Below are 16,270 nucleotides of genomic sequence, written 5' to 3'. Positions count from 1 at the left end.
GTTGACATCAGTATTCATGCCTGCTTAATGTTGCAGGTTAAGCACATTTCTCTGGGATGGCATCACGTGGCAGTTTCACCTCAGCATTTTTGTCAATGACGCTCACACACTTGTTGCCCTGGAGATAGAAGCGCAAAGGCTTCTGGGCCCACTCCCCACTGATGCCAATGCGGGGGGCGCAGATGGGGACTTGGTCTCCGGGGGCTTCCAGGCCAGGCTCCAGCCACACGGAAGAGTTGCAGCCCAGGTCCTTCTGGTCAAAGCTCCGATTGATGCCCAGGGCCTGGCAGAGTTTGGAGGGCCCATTGCACAGCTGCCAGTCCTTGAGAGGGCGCCTGGGAGTTTTTTGCTGCCGGACCAGGCGCAGCTCTCGCATGGCCTCCAGCCCCTGCAGGGGCTCCAGGGAACGCAGGAGGACTGCAGCGCCTTCCCCTGTGCAGAAGGTGGGCAAAACTACTCTGAACCTCCAGCAAGGAGGGCTCTGCGGCCTGGAGGAAGGGGATGGCCAGACGAAGGCAATGCACACTGAAGGGGGGGGGCGCTGACTCAAAGGGCAGAACATTTTCTCCCCCCTGGAATGAGAGGCCTCCGAAGCTGGGCATTCACCCTGGCCCAAAGGTGGGAAATGGTGCTGGAGGCAGAGGGAGGGGTTCGTGACCCCCCGCCGGAACCTGCTGCTACCTGCTTACCTTGGCTGGAGATGTTCATGCAAAAGTAGATCCCGTAGATCTGGTACACGTACAGCGTGCCAGGTACCATGAACATGGCTGCGTTCCTAGAAGTCCGGCGACCCCCCCTGGAGTGCGAAGCGGTGTCCTCCCCTCCCAAATAGGCTTCCGTTTCAACAATCCGTCCCCGCAGCTCCCGTCCGTCGGACAGTTTCCGAACCAGAATCTGAAGGAAGGCCGTGCGAGACGCCCGGACGTCAGCGGGCTCCGCGGCCCGTCCCCGTGCGCCGCCCCGACCTCCCGGCACCGACGGGCTCACCTGTCCGAGCAGGGCTTTGGCCAGGCGGACGCAGGGCTGGTCGAAATAGGCGGCGCCCAGGCGGGCCGGCGAGCCGCTGCCGGGTTCCCCCGCCGCCTCGGCAGGAAGGGGCCTCGGTGTGTTGGGCATGGCTGCCGGCTGGGAGGCGTCCGGCCAGCGCAAGGGGGAAGCCGAGCGGGGCGGCGAGGTGGAGCTCCTCCTCCCCACTCAGCCGAACGAGCGGCTCTCGCCTCGGGCTTCGCCTGGCAGCGCTTCCGGCTCCGGGTTCTTGCGGACGCCGGCCGGGGCCTTTGCGCCCTTCCCAGGGAGACCCTCGCGCAAACTGAGGCTTGACCCGGGGCCCGGCTATGCGAGGAGGCCGCTTGAAGCCGGGGAACGCCAGGAGGCCTCACCCGGGCGTGTGGGAGCCAGGGACGCCCCGTCCCGCCACTTCCTTAGATGCGCCCGGAAACATTTTGGAAAGAACGGACGGAGGAAGTCGGGGGGGGGGGGCACCAGGCTTTCTGTACAAGCAAAGAAGCCGAGCAACTTTCGTGGAGTTTCTTGGCCTCCTAGTCACGAAGGCCCTTTGGATCAGGTGCCTGCGAGGCTGCGTTCAACTGACAAGAGCCTTCTCTAAAGGGCTGACTACAGAGGGGCTCTTGGCCCACTTCCATCAGGAGCAGCAATTCCGGTAGTTGGCTAGAAAGCTGCAGACACACCCGGCCTTCTGAACCAACACTTGGCCCAAAATACCCACACAAAACCAAGGCCAGGTTTCCACAACCCACCTGAGCTTAATCTGCCTGGTGAATCTGGCTGCAGCTGCCATGCCCTGGTTAAGCGGGCTGTGTGAGCTCAGAGAATAATGGACATCGCAGTGAGGAAGGCTCTGGTTCAGTCTGGAGACATGGTGGATGCTTTTCTCCGTCTTTGGCAAGCGGCTTTCTTCCAGCAGCTGGATGCGGCGGTTCTCTGGGCATATGTGTGATGCCTGTCCTCAGAGCAGAATCTTTCTACTTCCCACCCAGAGCCACAGCATGATCTGCCAAATAACCCCCCAGCCAAGGCAAAACTGATCCAGCAGCTGCCAGTGCAAGCATTAATCAAGTGGGGAGCAAGCACCCACTCCGTCTCCTTGCCAGCACAGCAGCCGCTCTGGATTTGAGCTTAGGACAGCCTTGCTAGGAGCAGGCATGCCATCCAGGCAGCTCTTCTCCCCGCCCCCCAAACCCTCCACCCCTAGGCTGGCAGCCTGTTCATTTACAAAGGGCAGCTGTGAAAATTGAATGGCTGGAGGGCACAGTCAGGTACAAAAACTGGGTTTTTTTTCCTTCCAGGACTGCTGTAAAGAAGGGAACCCAACCACCCAGTCTCAGAAATAGCTGAAGCAAACTTGAAAAAGCAGCAGCGCCTGACAGCCTGCCTGCTTTCAAAGCAGTGAAGAGTAGCAGCTGTTGCCGAGGCTGACAGTTAAGTTGGAAGACATGGAAAGGGGCTAAATATAACCCCCATTAGATCCTAGCCATATTTGAACATCTGGGGGTGGGGAACTCTTCCTACCCAGGTCAAGCTACTCCATGGCCCAAGAATTGTGCTCTGTCCCTGTACTTTCTTGTCATCCTTGGGCAAAGAGCCTCAGCTTGTTGCCTTCTGTTTCCTTCATCTAGAAGGTAGCACAGTGATTGTGATTTGTCCATCAAATGAATTGAATTGCAGCATTTAACACTACAGGACACTTGCAAGAATATTTCCCTCTGCAGACCCAAGTACTGCACCTGCTCAGCATTAAGGGTGTTTGCTCTTAGCCAGCAGCGGCTGCAGAGGAAGCTGTGGCCCAACAGCCTAGACGTGCTGCACAAAGAGGGGCCCATATCTGTAGCACCGTGGGGCAGACATGCCCCATGAGGCTCAACCTCTGCCATTGGTGCAAGAAACTGGTGTTGATATTCATGTCTAAAAATGACCCCCGAGCTTCTGCCAAGGAACCTGCTGCAGAAAATAGTAGAGGATGCCAACCCATGGCTCATGGCTAGCCTTGCTGGCAGCCAAGGAATTCCCAGCAGGCACTGGTCCCATCAGCCCCACTATTCTCAAAGTGGGGAGGGGGGAGAAGGGGACATACCCGGGATAGTTTGGCTGGTCACCCGCTGCTTCCTTTGTCTCTAGAAGCATTCTGGAACTATTGGGATATATTCAGGTATTTACAGTTTACAGCCAAACTGAAGCTGGAGCTGCAAAATGAATGTTATCAAATATCAACCAATAATCAGTAGTAGTGGCAAACCTTAAGCATGCAAATGACAGGATGGACTGTCAGAAAGCTTTAAAATGAAAATATATCAGACATGACCTGACTGCAATTGCCACCTGTAGCTGGTGCAAGTATGAGGCTGAGGCAGAAGAAACTGACCAGCAGAGGATCCAGCCAGAGGAAAGTAGGGGGGTCACGTGGCTTTTCAATTGCAGACTTTGCAGGATGCCAAACTGCAGGAAGCTTTTATTCTTAGGAGTGCCCTAGGTTGACCTCTGATGCCTCTGTGAGGCATTGTTACTCATCTTTCACTAAATTATTCAGGTTTTTCCTGAGAAAGGTATGGGGCAGTGTAGGAAATGGTGTTATCAACTACATTAAGCTAAATTTCTTTTTCTTATCTGGTGGTTCATAGTTTCTTTGGCCCTCTTGGAACGTTGCATCTTGCTGCTTCCCCCAAAGGGAAGCGGGTGGGGTGCGTGCAGGTGTGAGCCCTTTTCCCCCCAGCTTTCTCCTCTCTTGCTTTGGACCTCACCGCCGTCTTACAAAACCAGCCTCTTACAAAACCAGCCCTGGCTTTCTGCCCCTCTTGAGTTCAAGCGGTCACTTGACCAGCTGGCAGAAGCGTGTGCTGCTGGGGCCTTGAGGACTCAACTAGCCCTGGGCCAAAGCAGCTGGCAGCAGAGCGGTCCTGCCTTCTTTCTTTCCAAGGCCATGAAGTGCCACCAAAGCCAAGCATTTAGCATCTGGGGAGGGAGAAGCAGGGGTGGAAAGGCTGATGCTGCCCTTCCCTGCCTGGGGGCACACCCACCCACACCCTTAAGGGGTAGCATGGCTACAATGGGCACGTTGTTGGGCTGCTCAGCCTTCTCTGCAGTGCCAGCACTGGTTACAAAGGGGAATTCATGGCTTTCTGTCAGGAGCCCCTAGCCAAAGCCCCCCAGGAACCCCGCAGCGCCTGGCTGCCAGCTGCCTCTTCTCAAGAGCTCTTCCAGGGCAGGATGGGGCTGCCGCCTGAGTGGGAAGAGGGGTGGGGTGGGGGGCTTTCCCGCTTTTCCTTCTCGGGCCCAAAGGATTAGCAGGCACGACCCCCGCCCCCTCCCCCGCCAGGCGAGAGAAGCCCCGGAAAGCATTTCGCGGCCTCCTGAGCAGAGCCCCCGACCGGGCGGTCCGGCTTAGGCCCAGGACGGCAGGGTAGCAGGTAGCGACCCGGGGCCGCGTCCGAGGCAAGGAGGGCGAGGAGAAGGTCGCTCCGCCGGTAGCCCCGACCCATCTCCCCGCCCGGGCGGCCGAACTCCAGCTCGGCGCTTTTCCGCCCGCAGTGGCGCCGGGCGGAGGCGAGGCTGGCGGGCGGAGGGAGCCGCTTCTCCGCCCGGCGCATTCCTGAGGCCTGAGTCACGCCCGGCCCGGCCCGCCTTCTGCGCCGGGCCGCCCTTCGGTCTGCAGGCCGGCTGCGCCGAGGCCGGCCCTCCTCGCTGAATGGCCGTCCGGCCAGCGCTCCCTGGACGGCCCCGGCTGGAGCGGTGGGCAGCCCCAGCCCCGCGGTGAGTTCGGGTGGGGCAGGAGGGCAGCGCCGGGCCCCGTGGCCGCCTTGCCCCGTTAACAGCGGGCGACGCGGCCTGGGCAGCGGGCTTCCCTCCCCGGACGGGCTCCAAGGACGCGGCGGTTGCTGGCGTGGGCTCCGGCGGTGGCAGGAAGCCTGGCCGTCCCCGGCCGCCTGCTGGGGCGCCCATCGGCTGGCTGGTTCTCGTCCGGGCCACGTCTAGCGGGGAGTATCTGCGGCTCGTTTCCCACTCCGAGACGGGCGGTACTTGGGGGCTCGGCTCGACCGTACCGGCGGGCAGAAGCAACGAGCGGGCCGCCGCCCTTCGCCTGGCTGTTCTCGGCCGCTCAAGCTCCGTAGGCCGATTGGGAGCCGTTCCAGCTAGGTTGGAAAGTTCAACGACGCTCCAGCTGCGGCCTCCTCCCTGACTGATTCTGAACCCTGATTTATCGGTCTTGCGGTGGGGGCTTTCCCAGCAGCTGCAGAGCGACAGCCACCCTCGACGGCGGCTGTTAGGGGGCCGTGGAGGCTCAACGCTTCCAACCCGAAGAACGAGAGCTAATGCTTGCGGCTGGGGTCGGGGTTTTTTTTTCTTCTTCCTAATTTTCGTCCGTCTCTGCCTGGGTCCCAGGCTTCCCTTGAGTTTCCTACTTACGGTAGTTTCCAGGTGGCAGAGGGGATCTGCCTTGATGGGGCTTAAAACCAAAGGGAGTATTTCTCCCCCAAGGCAAACACTGGAAAGTAGCACAGAGCGCCTGGTACTGGTCATGGGAACCCCAGACCCAGACACGGAAGGAAGAAAATTCTGCTCCAGGAACACCCTGATCTGCCCCATCCAGAGCCCACACAGCCAGCTGAATTCTTTCAGAGAAGTCCCTAGGAAGCCAAGCCAATCATGCCCGGCTGGGTGAGACAAACAAATTGGACCTTTTCCTCTTAGTCCAACTGCTCACAGCAGCACAGCTGGTTGCTGGAGAAGCTAAACTGCCCCCCCCCCCAATCTCTTGGATTTCCTATTGTGGCATACAGTTGGGGCTGGGACCACAAAAGGGAGGTTTTGCTCTGATGTGGCTGGGTTAATCCTTTTCCTTGAAAGCTTTTACCCCTTTCTTTCCTAGGCATAGCCTGTGGAGTTCCCAAGGCTAAGCCTACAAGCGAGAATAGCATTGCTATGACAGGCAAGCTGGGGAGTGAGGGGGAGAGTTCTGAAAGCTCGCACTGGGGTGGGGGAGAGAAGAAGTGGAGGCAGACTCTGCCTCCTGGTGCTTTCCCGTCTAGAGACTGACTGGGCATTGTGGCAACCTAGGGGCGGGCGGGCAACAGCAGGGGTGGAAGGATGCTGAGGCTGTGCGTAGCCACAGGCCCTAGGAGAGAGAAGCAGGTGGAGGCGTAGTTTCCTAATCGCAGGAGGCTTTCCTACTTTGGTTGGTATGAAGGCATGAGGCTAGACAGCAAGTCCCCTGAGGAGAGGGGTGGGGTGGGGGGGCCTGCAGAAAGAGAGAGGATGGGGCGAGCACAGCTCTTTCCTGGACATTGCACAGGCGAAGGTCAGGCCTGCCAGAGCACTGAGGAATGGAGGGGAGCAACAGAAAGGCAGATTCTACCTCAACATGAAGACAGGAGAGGGCATCTGATTTGGAAGGGCTCTGCTTTGCTTGCTTTGGAGTCCTGACTCCAGCAAGCACAGGGCAGGGGGGGGGCAGGGTCTGGGCATCCTGCAGGGTCTTCTGGCACCAGGGAGGATGATTCTATTGAAAGGCCTCTCTAGTGAGATGGCTGGGCCAACAACTGGAATTCTGCCCTTCCTGTTTTTGTCCTCCAGCAGAGAGAGGAGTGCAGCCGGGGGCGGGGCGGGGGCAGGGGCAAGCCCTGGAGTTTCTGGGCCAGAACTATGTAAATGGAATATGGAACTGGCTGGGGCCATTGTGCCCCTCATACTGTGAGTCCCTTCTTCCTGCAAGGGATCACCTAGCGCTTGTCAGTGCCCCTCACCTTCTGCCTTTGACTTTTTAACAGAAAAGATTTATTTTTAATTGAAATGAAGTCAGGCTTAAATTGGAGCTTTGTAACTGATCCTTCCCCCATGGCATTTTTTCTGAAGGGGCAAAGTGCCCAGAAACCCTTTTGCAAGAGTGCCACAGGAGTCCCCCTCTCCAGAATGTCTCTGCTTGTGTGATGGGTGGGTGCACCCGGCTAGAGACAGCTGGTCTCACCCTCTCATACATTCCCATGCAGCAGTTTAGAAATGTGTATTTCTAAATAAAACACAGAGAAGCTTGTTCTTGCAAGGTCCAGTGTGTGTGTGAATGGGCCTTCTATGGGGAAGGGGTTTGCATGGATGACAAGGTCTGCATCGTTTTGTTTTTGTAAATAGAGAAACACCAAGGAGGAGAGGGCAGCACTTTTTGGCACTTCTCCCACTGAGCTGAAACAAATGCACTGCTCTTGTGGCTCAGATGCAGCCAGGCTGCTGGCTCCTGCAGGCCCTCCTGAGAAAATGTGAAGCTGTGGGAAGAATCTAAAGCCTCAACTGGATTTTCTGGTTCTGGCCAAAGTGGGAACTTCCCAGTTCTGAGCACTCTCTCATCCCAGGCCTGCTGCTCCTGCCCTGGAAGGAAGAAGGCGGCACCCCCCCCCCCACACACACACACAGCCTGGAGCCCCACTGAGGGCAGGCAGCTCCATCAATCCCCAGCCCATCAGGGTGCTGTGCAAGGGACTTGAGTGCAAATTCGGACCCAACTCATTGCTGTCTTTGCTCCCTACCATGTTGCCTCTTGGCTTGGTGCATATTTGCAGAGGCTAGGCCAATGGTTCCCACCCACTCTCAGCAGAGAAGGGCAGTCAGGAAGAAGCTTTCTCAACTTTTCCATCATCAGGGTGGGGGGAAATATAGGACAGGCAGGCAGGCTAGGGAGCAATAAAAGCAGGAGGAGGCCCCCTCCCATCAGTGGGTGTGTGTAATATGGGAGAGGTAACCTAAGATCTGCAGCAAATCAAAATGGAGTCTGGCTTTGTGGTTTCCATTCGTGGCTTTTTTTCTGCCTTTGGTCATGCTCTGGCTGGTTGGAAATGTTGCTGTGGGTCAAGCACTTTTGTCTGAAATGGTGTGGGGTTTCCTGCCTGAGTGGGGGGGTTGGACTAGAAGACGTCCAAGGTCCTATCCAACTTTATTGTTGTTGTTGTTGTTATCATCTGGAAAGGAGCTGAGGAAAGTGGGTGGGATTGCCTCAGATGCAGCAGGCATAGCTTGTAATAGAGGTCAGCCTGAGGTCTGGAAGCTGTCCCTGAGCCAGGGGTCTGGGCATGGAGGGGTGTGGAGTAGACCACTGTAAGGTAGCTGGCTGGTTGTGTGTGCCAGAAAATTCTCCTGACCCAGCCTTGCTTGCTAGAAGGGCCCCATGAGGGAAGGATCCCTCTGGGAAGGGAGGAGGTCTCTCCCTCTGACCAGCCCGGCTTCCTTTCATTCCCTAGAACAGACAGGCTGCTTTAGTTGCTTCCTCCTTTTGGTGGGAAACTCCTGGACCGGAAGAGGATGGAAATGGCCAAAGGCAGCTGTGGTGATGGGTGGCTGTGGGCAGCATGTCGCCTTTGCTCCAGACAGGCTTCTTCAGTCCCAAAATGTCTTTGTGGGAGACAGGGCGAAGAGAGGCTGCCTAGGGAACGGTCCGGGAAGAGGCAGCAGAGCCCACAGCTGGAGAGCGGGCAGGGCGAGAGGCTCAGGAGGGGCCCTGCCTAGCTTCTCAGGCTGGGAGGGGCATGGCGGGACTGGCAAAATTCTGCCAGTGTAGCTTTGCAGGTAAAGTAGAATGAGCTTAATTGGTTGTGCTTTCTGTCTGCTATGGCTAATGAAGCTGATTCCTTAACCCAGAGGACTTGGGAGGCCCTTTGCCACCAGGTGTTTGGAAGGGCTGTTTCTCAGGGTCAGGTCTGTGCAGGTGTGGGATCATTTTGCTAGTTAACGCAAACCCAGCTTAGCTTCAAGCCAAGTGGAGCCTCAGCTGCTGAATGTAGGCTTGTTCCCAGTGGCCCCTGGATCTCAAGAGGCCAAGTGGCCCCATGCCCAGGTGGCTGTTGGGTGACAGGATGGGTCTCAGGCCAGGCCTTCCAGTTGAGGGGGAAGAGAGTCTCTGCTTTTGGCCACAAGCAAACTTGCCTTGGCCCTTGCTTTGTTTGCCCATAAACTCTGCCCCCCTCTAGGCTGGGCTTCTGAAGAGGAAAGATGGCTGAGGGCCTCCGGGACAGCTCCAGCAGCTTGCAGAGGAAGAAGCCTCCTTGGCTGAAACTGGACATTCCAGTGGCCCCGCTCTTGGCTACAGCAGAGGAACCAGCCTCACTCCAGGTACCTGGCCGGCCAGCCAGGAGTGAGCACTGCTCTGCCTTCCCACCGACTCTCCAGCTGCTCCTACCTCCCCAAAGGCTGGGCGGATCTTCTGCAGGATTGGGGAATTCCTTGGAGGGGCTGTATGGAAGTTGGCTGAGCGGTGGGGGCCACCTCAGCAGTCACCCTCTGCATTTGGCTGCCAGTGCTCTGATGCCCGGGCACCATTCCTTTGCAGCCCTTGAAGCGCCAGGCCTTCTTCCGAAGCGTCAGCATGCCTGCGGAGAACAGCCTCTTTCCTGCTGCCTACAGCGAGGCACGGCGGCCTGTCCTGCAGCGACAAACATCCATCACCCAGACCATCCGGAGGTAAGCCCCAGAGCCCGTGCCTTGGCACAGTTCTAGACTTCTGGACTGGGTCCCTGCCAAGGCATGCCCGGCAGCTGGATTGCCACATGTGTTCCCTGCCCCATTGGGTGGCAACTCTTCTCTACCACTGCATTTCCTGGCGATAAACAAACCCTTGAGAGGGAAGGGCCCCTGCGGCTCTTTTCCTCAACTGAAAAGTTGAGCTGAAGGGAGGCAGGAGCCAGAGGGTCGTGCCCAAGAAGGGCTACGCGGTCTTCCTGCTCTTGTGAAAAGAAAGTGGCATCTTCACTCCCTAGTGCCTCTGTCCAAGCCCAGGAAAGCAGAAGTGGGCAGAAGCCAAGGAAGCGGGCATCCAGATAGAGGGTGCCTGAGCATCAAGGGAGCATGCCATCCAGAAGATGAAAGGCTGGGAAGGGGCACCACATCTACCAGGCAGCTCCGATGCCCCAGCCCTCCAGTTGCCCCAGCCCTCCAGTTGCCCCTGTGTCTGTGGGTGGCCTGAGCTGTGAGACATGGCTTCCTGCCCCTCCTTGTGTGCCAGGGATTGTCTGGAAGAGCCAGTTGTTCTAGCCCAGCCAAGAGGCACTGGAGCCCCTTCCTCCCCACCCCTTAGGACTCTCTCCTTTGCAGCAGACAGGTACACTTTGAGAGGACTCAGACCCTGCCCATTCGGGGGCACCAGGTGGGCAGGAAGCCCCTGAGAAAGCGCCACTCACTGCCCAGAACACTGTTCAGGTACCAGTGGCTGCATGCGTGTGAGCTGCATGTGGGTCCTGGCAGCAGAGCTGCTCCAGTTGCCAGCAAGCAGCCTGTGACCTCCCCACCCCCCCTCCTGTTCTGACCTGCAGCCCTGGAGAGATTCCCCACAGGCACCTTGTCCAGGAGGCAGGGAAGGTGCAGGAAAACACACAGTTCCTGCCCCCCACCTCAATTGCCTCCTAGTCCAGTTGTGCTGCTGAACAGTAGCTCCACCCGCCGCGTTGCCTCCCCAGTGTAGCTGCCGCAGTGTTTGCCGCATCCAGTGAGGGCGACAGGATCTACTTCAGGGCTATCGTGAAAGGTTGGCCCTGACCTTCTCTTCCCAAGAACCCCTTCCTGCGCTGCGATCCCGTTCCTGGCCCATGAGTGACTGCATCCATCACAGGGCCGAGAAACTGCTGGCCAGTCTCTTGGGACACCGCTGTCCTGCAGGCACTACTGACAATTCTAGAAACTCTGTAGCTCACTCCCACTGGCCACCACTCCCTACTCCCCCCCCCCCCCCGGGTTTGATCCCTCACTCTGGGCTCGGAGCATTTGGAGGATGAAGTGGCTGGAAGGGGAGGCGTCTTCTTGGCCCTCTACTCTCTCATCAGGAGCACAGCAGACTGGTTTGGGGTCAGCAAGGGGAGCGATGCCCCTCAGAAATGGCAACGGAAGAGCTTGCGCCACTGCAGCCTGCGCTACGGAAAGCTGAAGCCACAGGCCCTCCGCGAAATGGACCTTCCGAGCCAGGACAACATATCTCTGGCCAGCACGGAGACCCCCCCGCCACTCTATCTGCCCCCTTGCCCACCTGGCATGCAAAGAGTAGGTAGCCTGGGGGTCACATGGCTTTGGTTGGATGGAGTGAGCAGCCTCTGGGTTGACTTTCCTGGCATCACAATTGTGGCGGAGGAAGGAAGGGTGGTGGCAGGCCCAAAGGAAATGCAGACACTGTGTGGGAAGCAGTTCTGGGATAAGACACCTGTTCCCTGCTCTTCTACCCCTGGTGCCCCCCCCAAAGCTCCTCCTGGGAACCTGTAATACCTGTTGAAGCCCAGCTGATGGAGGGGCTGCCGTGGCTGATGCCCTCAGGGCCATTTCCATCTCTCTGCTGTCAGATAATTGACCCCCTGGCCCGTGGACGGGCCTTCCGAGTGGCCGAGGATTGTGACGGCTGCAGCATGCCCCCCACCCCGGCCACGCCCGGAGCCGCCTCACTCTGCTCCTTCACCAGTTCACGCTCTGGCTTCGGTCGCTGGCCTCGGCGGCGGAAGAGAGAGTCAGTGGCTAAGATGAGCTTCAGAGCAGCAGCAGCCCTAGTGAAGGTGAGTGGCTGAGAGGGAAGGGGATGGGCCATCTCCAGGTTCCGGCCTCTTTGCACATACGTGGCCAGTGCTTGCAGCCTTCCTGGCATTCTGCATGCACGGTCTTGTCAGCAGTTGTGGCCGGCCTCTTCCACCCGGGGCTGGCAACAGCAAGAGGGACACACTGAAATGAATCCAGAGCTGGCTGAAGTATCTGATTTGTAATTACTTTTTGGAAGCATTGGTTCTGTCCTTGGTCCTGGTCCAGTGGGGTAGGAGAGCTGAAAAAGGCCCTCTGGGAGTTGGGGCAGGCTTGTAAGGGACCCTTAGGTCCTGGAGGGCTTTGAAGTCCACACCCAGCCCCTTTTGCCATGCTGATGGAGAATGGTCAGCGTGTCATACATGAATTGTAGCGGGCTGGCTCACCTTGGCTGCTTAGGGATGGCATGTGTCCTGTCTCTTACACACCTCTCTGTGCCAGGGCCGATCTGTGAGAGATGGCACCCTGCAGAGGACCCGACAGCGCAGCTTCACTCCAGCCAGCTTTCTGGAGGAAGACTTCACAGTGGAGTTCCCAGATGAGCTTGACACCTCCTTCTTTGCCAGGGTAGGAGTTGAGCCACAGGGGAGGGGTGGAGCTGCTGGTGGCCCCAGCAGCCCCTCACCACTGGACCTTCCCTCCCTTGCCCAGGAAGGGGTCCTGCTGGAAGAGCCGTCCATATATCCTGATGAAGTTTTTGAGTCCCCCTCTGAAGCAGCCCTCAGGGTCCCCGAGGCGAAGATGCTGCAGGTTCAGCCAGCCCTCACAGGGGGGGCTCTGGACCGGAGCGAGCTAGAGAGAAGCCACCTGCTCTTGTGAGTCTTGCAGGGGACAAGCCAGAGTCCTCTAGGGGAAGGAAAGGGGTGGCTGCTAGACTTCCACCCTGCAATTGCCCTGGGCCGAGATTCCTCTGATGGCCAGAAGCTGCAGACCTTTGGAAGAGTGACCTGCAGTCGGGAAAGAGGCTCCCGGAGTGCAAGGGGGAGTCTAAAAGAAGGCAAGGTGGGTGTTTCAGGCTCCCAACCCTTCTGGGGCTGACCTGGCTGCATCCGTTCCATTTGTGATAACCCATAAACTCTGCATTCAGATACCAGGTGAAAGGCGATGTACATGCCATAATTAAGCACTCTGTATGGGGACGCTGGTCCAAGATTCCAGTTCTTTCTGAAGAATGAGCTTGCTCTCTCCCCCCCTCCCCCCATCTTCTAGCCCCCTGGAGCGTGGCTGGCGGAAACAGAAAGTGGGGACTTCAGTGCAACCAAAGGTCCGTCTGAGGCAAGAGGTGGTCAGCCTAGGCCTCCAGCGGCGTGGCCAGCGCATCACCGTTCCTGTTCGCAAACTCTTTTCCAAAGAGAAGCGTCCCTATGGCTTAGGCATGGTGGGCCGGCTGACCAACCGGACGTACCGCAAGCGCATCGATAGCTTTGTGAAGCAGCAGATTGAGGACATGGATGACCACCGGTGGGTGGAGGCCTGGGTGCCTGGGAGGGTGAGCAACCGATTGTGGCCTGACTGCCCCATCATCCTCCACTCCGCACAGGCCATTCTTCACCTACTGGGTCACCTTTGTGCATTCACTCATCACCATCCTGGCCGTCTCCATCTACGGGATTGCTCCTGTGGGGTTTTCGCAGCACGAGACAGTGGACTCGGTGAGCAATAGGACTCAGGTCTCCTTGGCCTCCCTTGTCCTATGAGGGACCTGCACCTCCTCTACTTCTGAGGAGACCTTCCTCTTCTTCTACTGGAGGGGCCGGAGGTGGGCATTCTGCCCATCTCCTCCTCTCTTCAATGGGCCTTTTTACTGGTAGGTCCTGAGAAATCGGGGGATATATGAGAACGTGAAATACGTCCAGCAAGAGAATTTCTGGATAGGGCCCAGCTCGGTGAGTGTCAGCCCCATCTGCCTCGTCCCTCCATGGCTCAGTTTTTTTCTGCCCAGAGCCTCGTCTGGGAGTCAGTTTTTCTGTGGGCTTCGGCTGAGACTCTGCTGCCCTTTCAGGAAGCTCTCATCCATCTGGGAGCAAAGTTTGCCCCTTGCATGCGACAGGACCAGCAGGTGCACAGCTTCATCCGCGCAGCCCGTGAGAAGGAGAAGCATTCTGCCTGCTGTGTGCGCAACGACAAGTCAGGCTGTGTGCAGACGGCCGAGGAGGAGTGTTCCGTAAGCCCGGTTCACTGTCTCTTCCTCCTCCCATCCTTGCCACTGGCCTGTCCTCTGCTTTGGGGGGGGAGAGGGCACCCCTTGGGGACCCTGCTCCTGCCCACTTCTGCCCCTCTGCTTTACAGTCCACTTTGGCTGTGTGGGTGAAGTGGCCAATTCATCCGAGCACTCCTTTGCTGGCTGGGGGCAGGAGGAAGTTTGGCTCTGTGTGCCACCAAGACCCCAGGTAGGTTGGGGGGGCAGGGCCACGTGTGTGGGGCTCCGGCTCTTGCCAGGGGCAGAGGGGCTGCTGTTGCGTCCCACACATAAAGTTGCCCAGGACCCCTCCCTCCGCAGGGTGTGTGAGCAGCCAGCATCCATGGACCCTCATGAGTGGCCTGATGACATCACCAAATGGCCTGTAGGTTTCTGGAGGATCAGGGAGCAGTGATTGGCTCTGCCCAGCTGCCCCATGTCTGCCTGTCTGTGGAGTGCGGGGTGGTGGTAGTGGAGCAGGAGCCTCAGGGGGCCCTTCTTTTGAGGACCAGGAGCAAGGCCTGCCCATCTTCTTCCAGATCTGCACCAACAACAGTGCTGGGAACCACACCAACCACCTGCACATGGACTGTGTGATCACCGGGCGTCCCTGCTGTATCGGCACCAAGGGAAGGTAGGGTGGGTGGCCCCCAAAAGGGCTGACGGGGCAGCCAGCCCATTCTGCTGGGACGTGGAGGGGGCTGCTCTACTCCTTCTTTGGACCACGTCCTCCTGCGACTGGAGGCTCAGCCATGCCAGCTTTTGGCTCACTCCGATCAGTGCATTTTGCTTGCTGTTGCTGCCTCAGCCGGCATCCGCCCCACTTCAGCAAGACTTAACTTCTGGGCATCTGGTTCTTTCCTCCCAGGTGTGAGATCACCTCACGGGAATACTGCACCTTCATGCATGGTTACTTCCATGAAGAGGCCACACTTTGCTCCCAGGTATCTCCATTTCTTTCTCAGCTGGCTCCAGCAGGCGGCATTCTCTGACCTGGCTGTTACTGTTTTGCCAGGTGCACTGCATGGATGACGTCTGTGGCCTCCTCCCCTTCCTCAACCCCGAGGTGCCAGATCAGGTCTACCGCCTGTGGCTGTCACTGTTCCTTCATGCAGGGTAAGGGCCACGAACTCCTTTCCCTTGGAACCCAAGTCCTTGGCCCACTTGGTCACCATATTTTTTCCTTGCGTGATAGGATCCTGCACTGCCTTGTGTCCGTATGCTTCCAGATGACCATCTTGCGTGACTTGGAGAAGCTGGCTGGCTGGCACCGCATTTCCCTGATCTACTTGTTTAGTGGCATCACAGGCAACCTGGCCAGCGCTATTTTTCTCCCCTACCGGGCTGAGGTGCGTCTCACTAGCAGCTCGTAAAGGGGGCTCTTAGTGTAGCTACAGGTGCCTCCTTCCCAGGCAAAGCGGGTCTCAGTGTGGGGCTGGGCCACGGGCAGTTTGTTTGCAAAGCATCCTCTGGGAGAGGCTGGATGAAAGCAGACGGGGCTGGGAACAGAACCCAGTCTTGGCACTCCTGGCTGTTTCCTACCTCCCTTTGGGGGGGGGGTGTTATCTTACAAACTGTTGGAGTTGAGATACTTCCTGCCCCCCTCCCCTGTAAGCAGCCCCCAGGGTTGCTTTTGGCAGCACAAGCCAGGGCCTTGACCAGGTTTGAGTAGGGCCTGTCCTGCCCAACCAGCCTTCTCTGCAGTGCGGCTGTCTAACGGTGACCCCCTGTGCAGGTTGGCCCAGCAGGCTCCCAGTTTGGCATCTTGGCCTGCCTCTTTGTGGAGCTTTTCCAGAGTTGGCAGATCTTGGCTCGACCCTGGAGGGCCTTCTTCAAACTACTGGTGATCGTGCTGTTCCTGTTTGCCTTCGGCCTCCTCCCCTGGATAGACAACTTTGCTCACATCTGTGGCTTTATCAGCGGCCTCTTCCTGTCCTTTGCCTTCCTCCCATACATCAGCTTTGGCAAATTTGACCTGTACCGAAAACGGTGTCAGATCATTATTTTCCAGTTGGTCTTCGTGGGGCTCCTCTCCGGACTGGTGGTGCTGTTTTACTTCTACCCCATTCGCTGCCAGTGGTGTGAGGTCCTCACCTGCCTTCCCTTCACTGACAATTTCTGCGAGAAATACGGCCTGGATACCCAGCTCCACTGAGTGGGCAGGGTGCTGTCACTGACTGCCTTGAGCAAAGCTGGCCTGGTGCTACTTGCCAGACTACCGGCCAACTTAAAATTCCGCCCATCCCTGTGCTGCCTTATCTTGGAGACTGGAACTTTTTCAGCACACAGAAAGTTGGTGCCTTGTTCAATTTTACTGAACCTTTTTTGTTGCCAGTTTTATTATACTAGTGTCACAGTGACCTTTTTCACGAGATTTGTTGTTACCCTGGTGGTGATTAAAAATGAAGGTAGCGTTTTAGCTACATTTCCATTAAGTTTTGGAGTGTGTTTGTGCCAAAATTGAGGTTACTGACAAATGCCTATCAAAGCAAGGAGCAATTCTTAATTCAGTGTTGACCCAATTTCTAATATACAAATACTGCACTTGGA

At 57.6% G+C, this 16,270-nt stretch overlaps 2 protein-coding genes across 9 annotated transcripts; one reads left to right on the top strand and one right to left on the bottom strand.

Annotated features, from left to right (window-relative positions):
* Window positions 1–36: 36 nt before the first annotated feature.
* Window positions 37–1,687, bottom strand: MPG (N-methylpurine DNA glycosylase). Of its 3 annotated transcripts, XM_083372716.1 has the most exons (3): window positions 988–1,323; window positions 690–894; window positions 37–432 (listed from the first exon to the last, which is right to left on the bottom strand). In XM_083372716.1, the coding sequence occupies exons 1-3, from the start codon at window positions 1,114–1,116 to the stop codon at window positions 38–40; spliced, it is 729 nt and encodes a 242-aa protein (XP_083228842.1). In that variant the 5' UTR covers window positions 1,117–1,323; the 3' UTR covers window position 37. The 3 variants fall into 3 exon arrangements, with proteins under 3 accessions (XP_083228842.1, XP_083228843.1, XP_083228841.1); XM_083372717.1 differs by having other exon boundaries at window positions 37–250; window positions 690–1,687; XM_083372715.1 differs by having other exon boundaries at window positions 690–1,332.
* Window positions 1,688–4,158: 2,471 nt separating this feature from the next.
* RHBDF1 (rhomboid 5 homolog 1) lies at window positions 4,159–16,151 on the top strand. 6 transcript variants are annotated; one of them, XM_083372666.1, is made up of 19 exons: window positions 4,162–4,764; window positions 8,964–9,105; window positions 9,323–9,453; window positions 10,087–10,188; window positions 10,809–11,022; window positions 11,316–11,522; window positions 11,983–12,108; window positions 12,193–12,356; window positions 12,751–13,002; window positions 13,082–13,193; window positions 13,353–13,427; window positions 13,544–13,705; window positions 13,831–13,931; window positions 14,042–14,105; window positions 14,260–14,354; window positions 14,589–14,664; window positions 14,736–14,836; window positions 14,916–15,069; window positions 15,456–16,151. In XM_083372666.1, exons 2-19 carry the CDS (start codon window positions 8,986–8,988, stop codon window positions 15,873–15,875), a joined length of 2,676 nt encoding a protein of 891 aa, XP_083228792.1. In that variant the 5' UTR covers window positions 4,162–4,764; window positions 8,964–8,985; the 3' UTR covers window positions 15,876–16,151. The 6 variants fall into 6 exon arrangements, with proteins under 6 accessions (XP_083228790.1, XP_083228793.1, XP_083228792.1 ...); XM_083372665.1 differs by having other exon boundaries at window positions 10,084–10,188; XM_083372664.1 differs by having other exon boundaries at window positions 4,159–4,764; window positions 10,084–10,188; window positions 14,260–14,351; window positions 14,590–14,664; window positions 14,736–15,069.
* The last annotated feature ends 119 nt before the right edge of the window (window positions 16,152–16,270 follow it).

This window comes from Vipera ursinii (assembly GCF_947247035.1).
Source record: "Vipera ursinii genome assembly, chromosome: 13".
Lineage (NCBI taxonomy): Eukaryota > Metazoa > Chordata > Lepidosauria > Squamata > Viperidae > Vipera > Vipera ursinii.
The sequence above is the reverse complement of the archived record's forward strand: the minus strand, read 5'-3'. Positions and strand labels throughout refer to the sequence as shown.

Bases quoted from the DNA above. Each gene is read 5' to 3' on its own strand.
- MPG (XM_083372715.1), bottom strand. From the start codon at position 1,116: ATGCCCAACACACCGAGGCCCCTTCCTGCCGAGGCGGCGGGGGAACCC. The intron at 433-689 runs GTAAGCAGGTAG...CCTTCTGCACAG, and splicing joins CATGAACATCTCCAGCCAAG to GGGAAGGCGCTGCAGTCCTC.
- RHBDF1 (XM_083372664.1), top strand. From the start codon at position 8,986: ATGGCTGAGGGCCTCCGGGACAGCTCCAGCAGCTTGCAGAGGAAGAAG. The intron at 10,189-10,808 runs GTACCAGTGGCT...CTCTCTCATCAG, and splicing joins CTGCCCAGAACACTGTTCAG to GAGCACAGCAGACTGGTTTG. The intron at 13,194-13,352 runs GTGAGCAATAGG...TTTTACTGGTAG, and splicing joins AGCACGAGACAGTGGACTCG to GTCCTGAGAAATCGGGGGAT.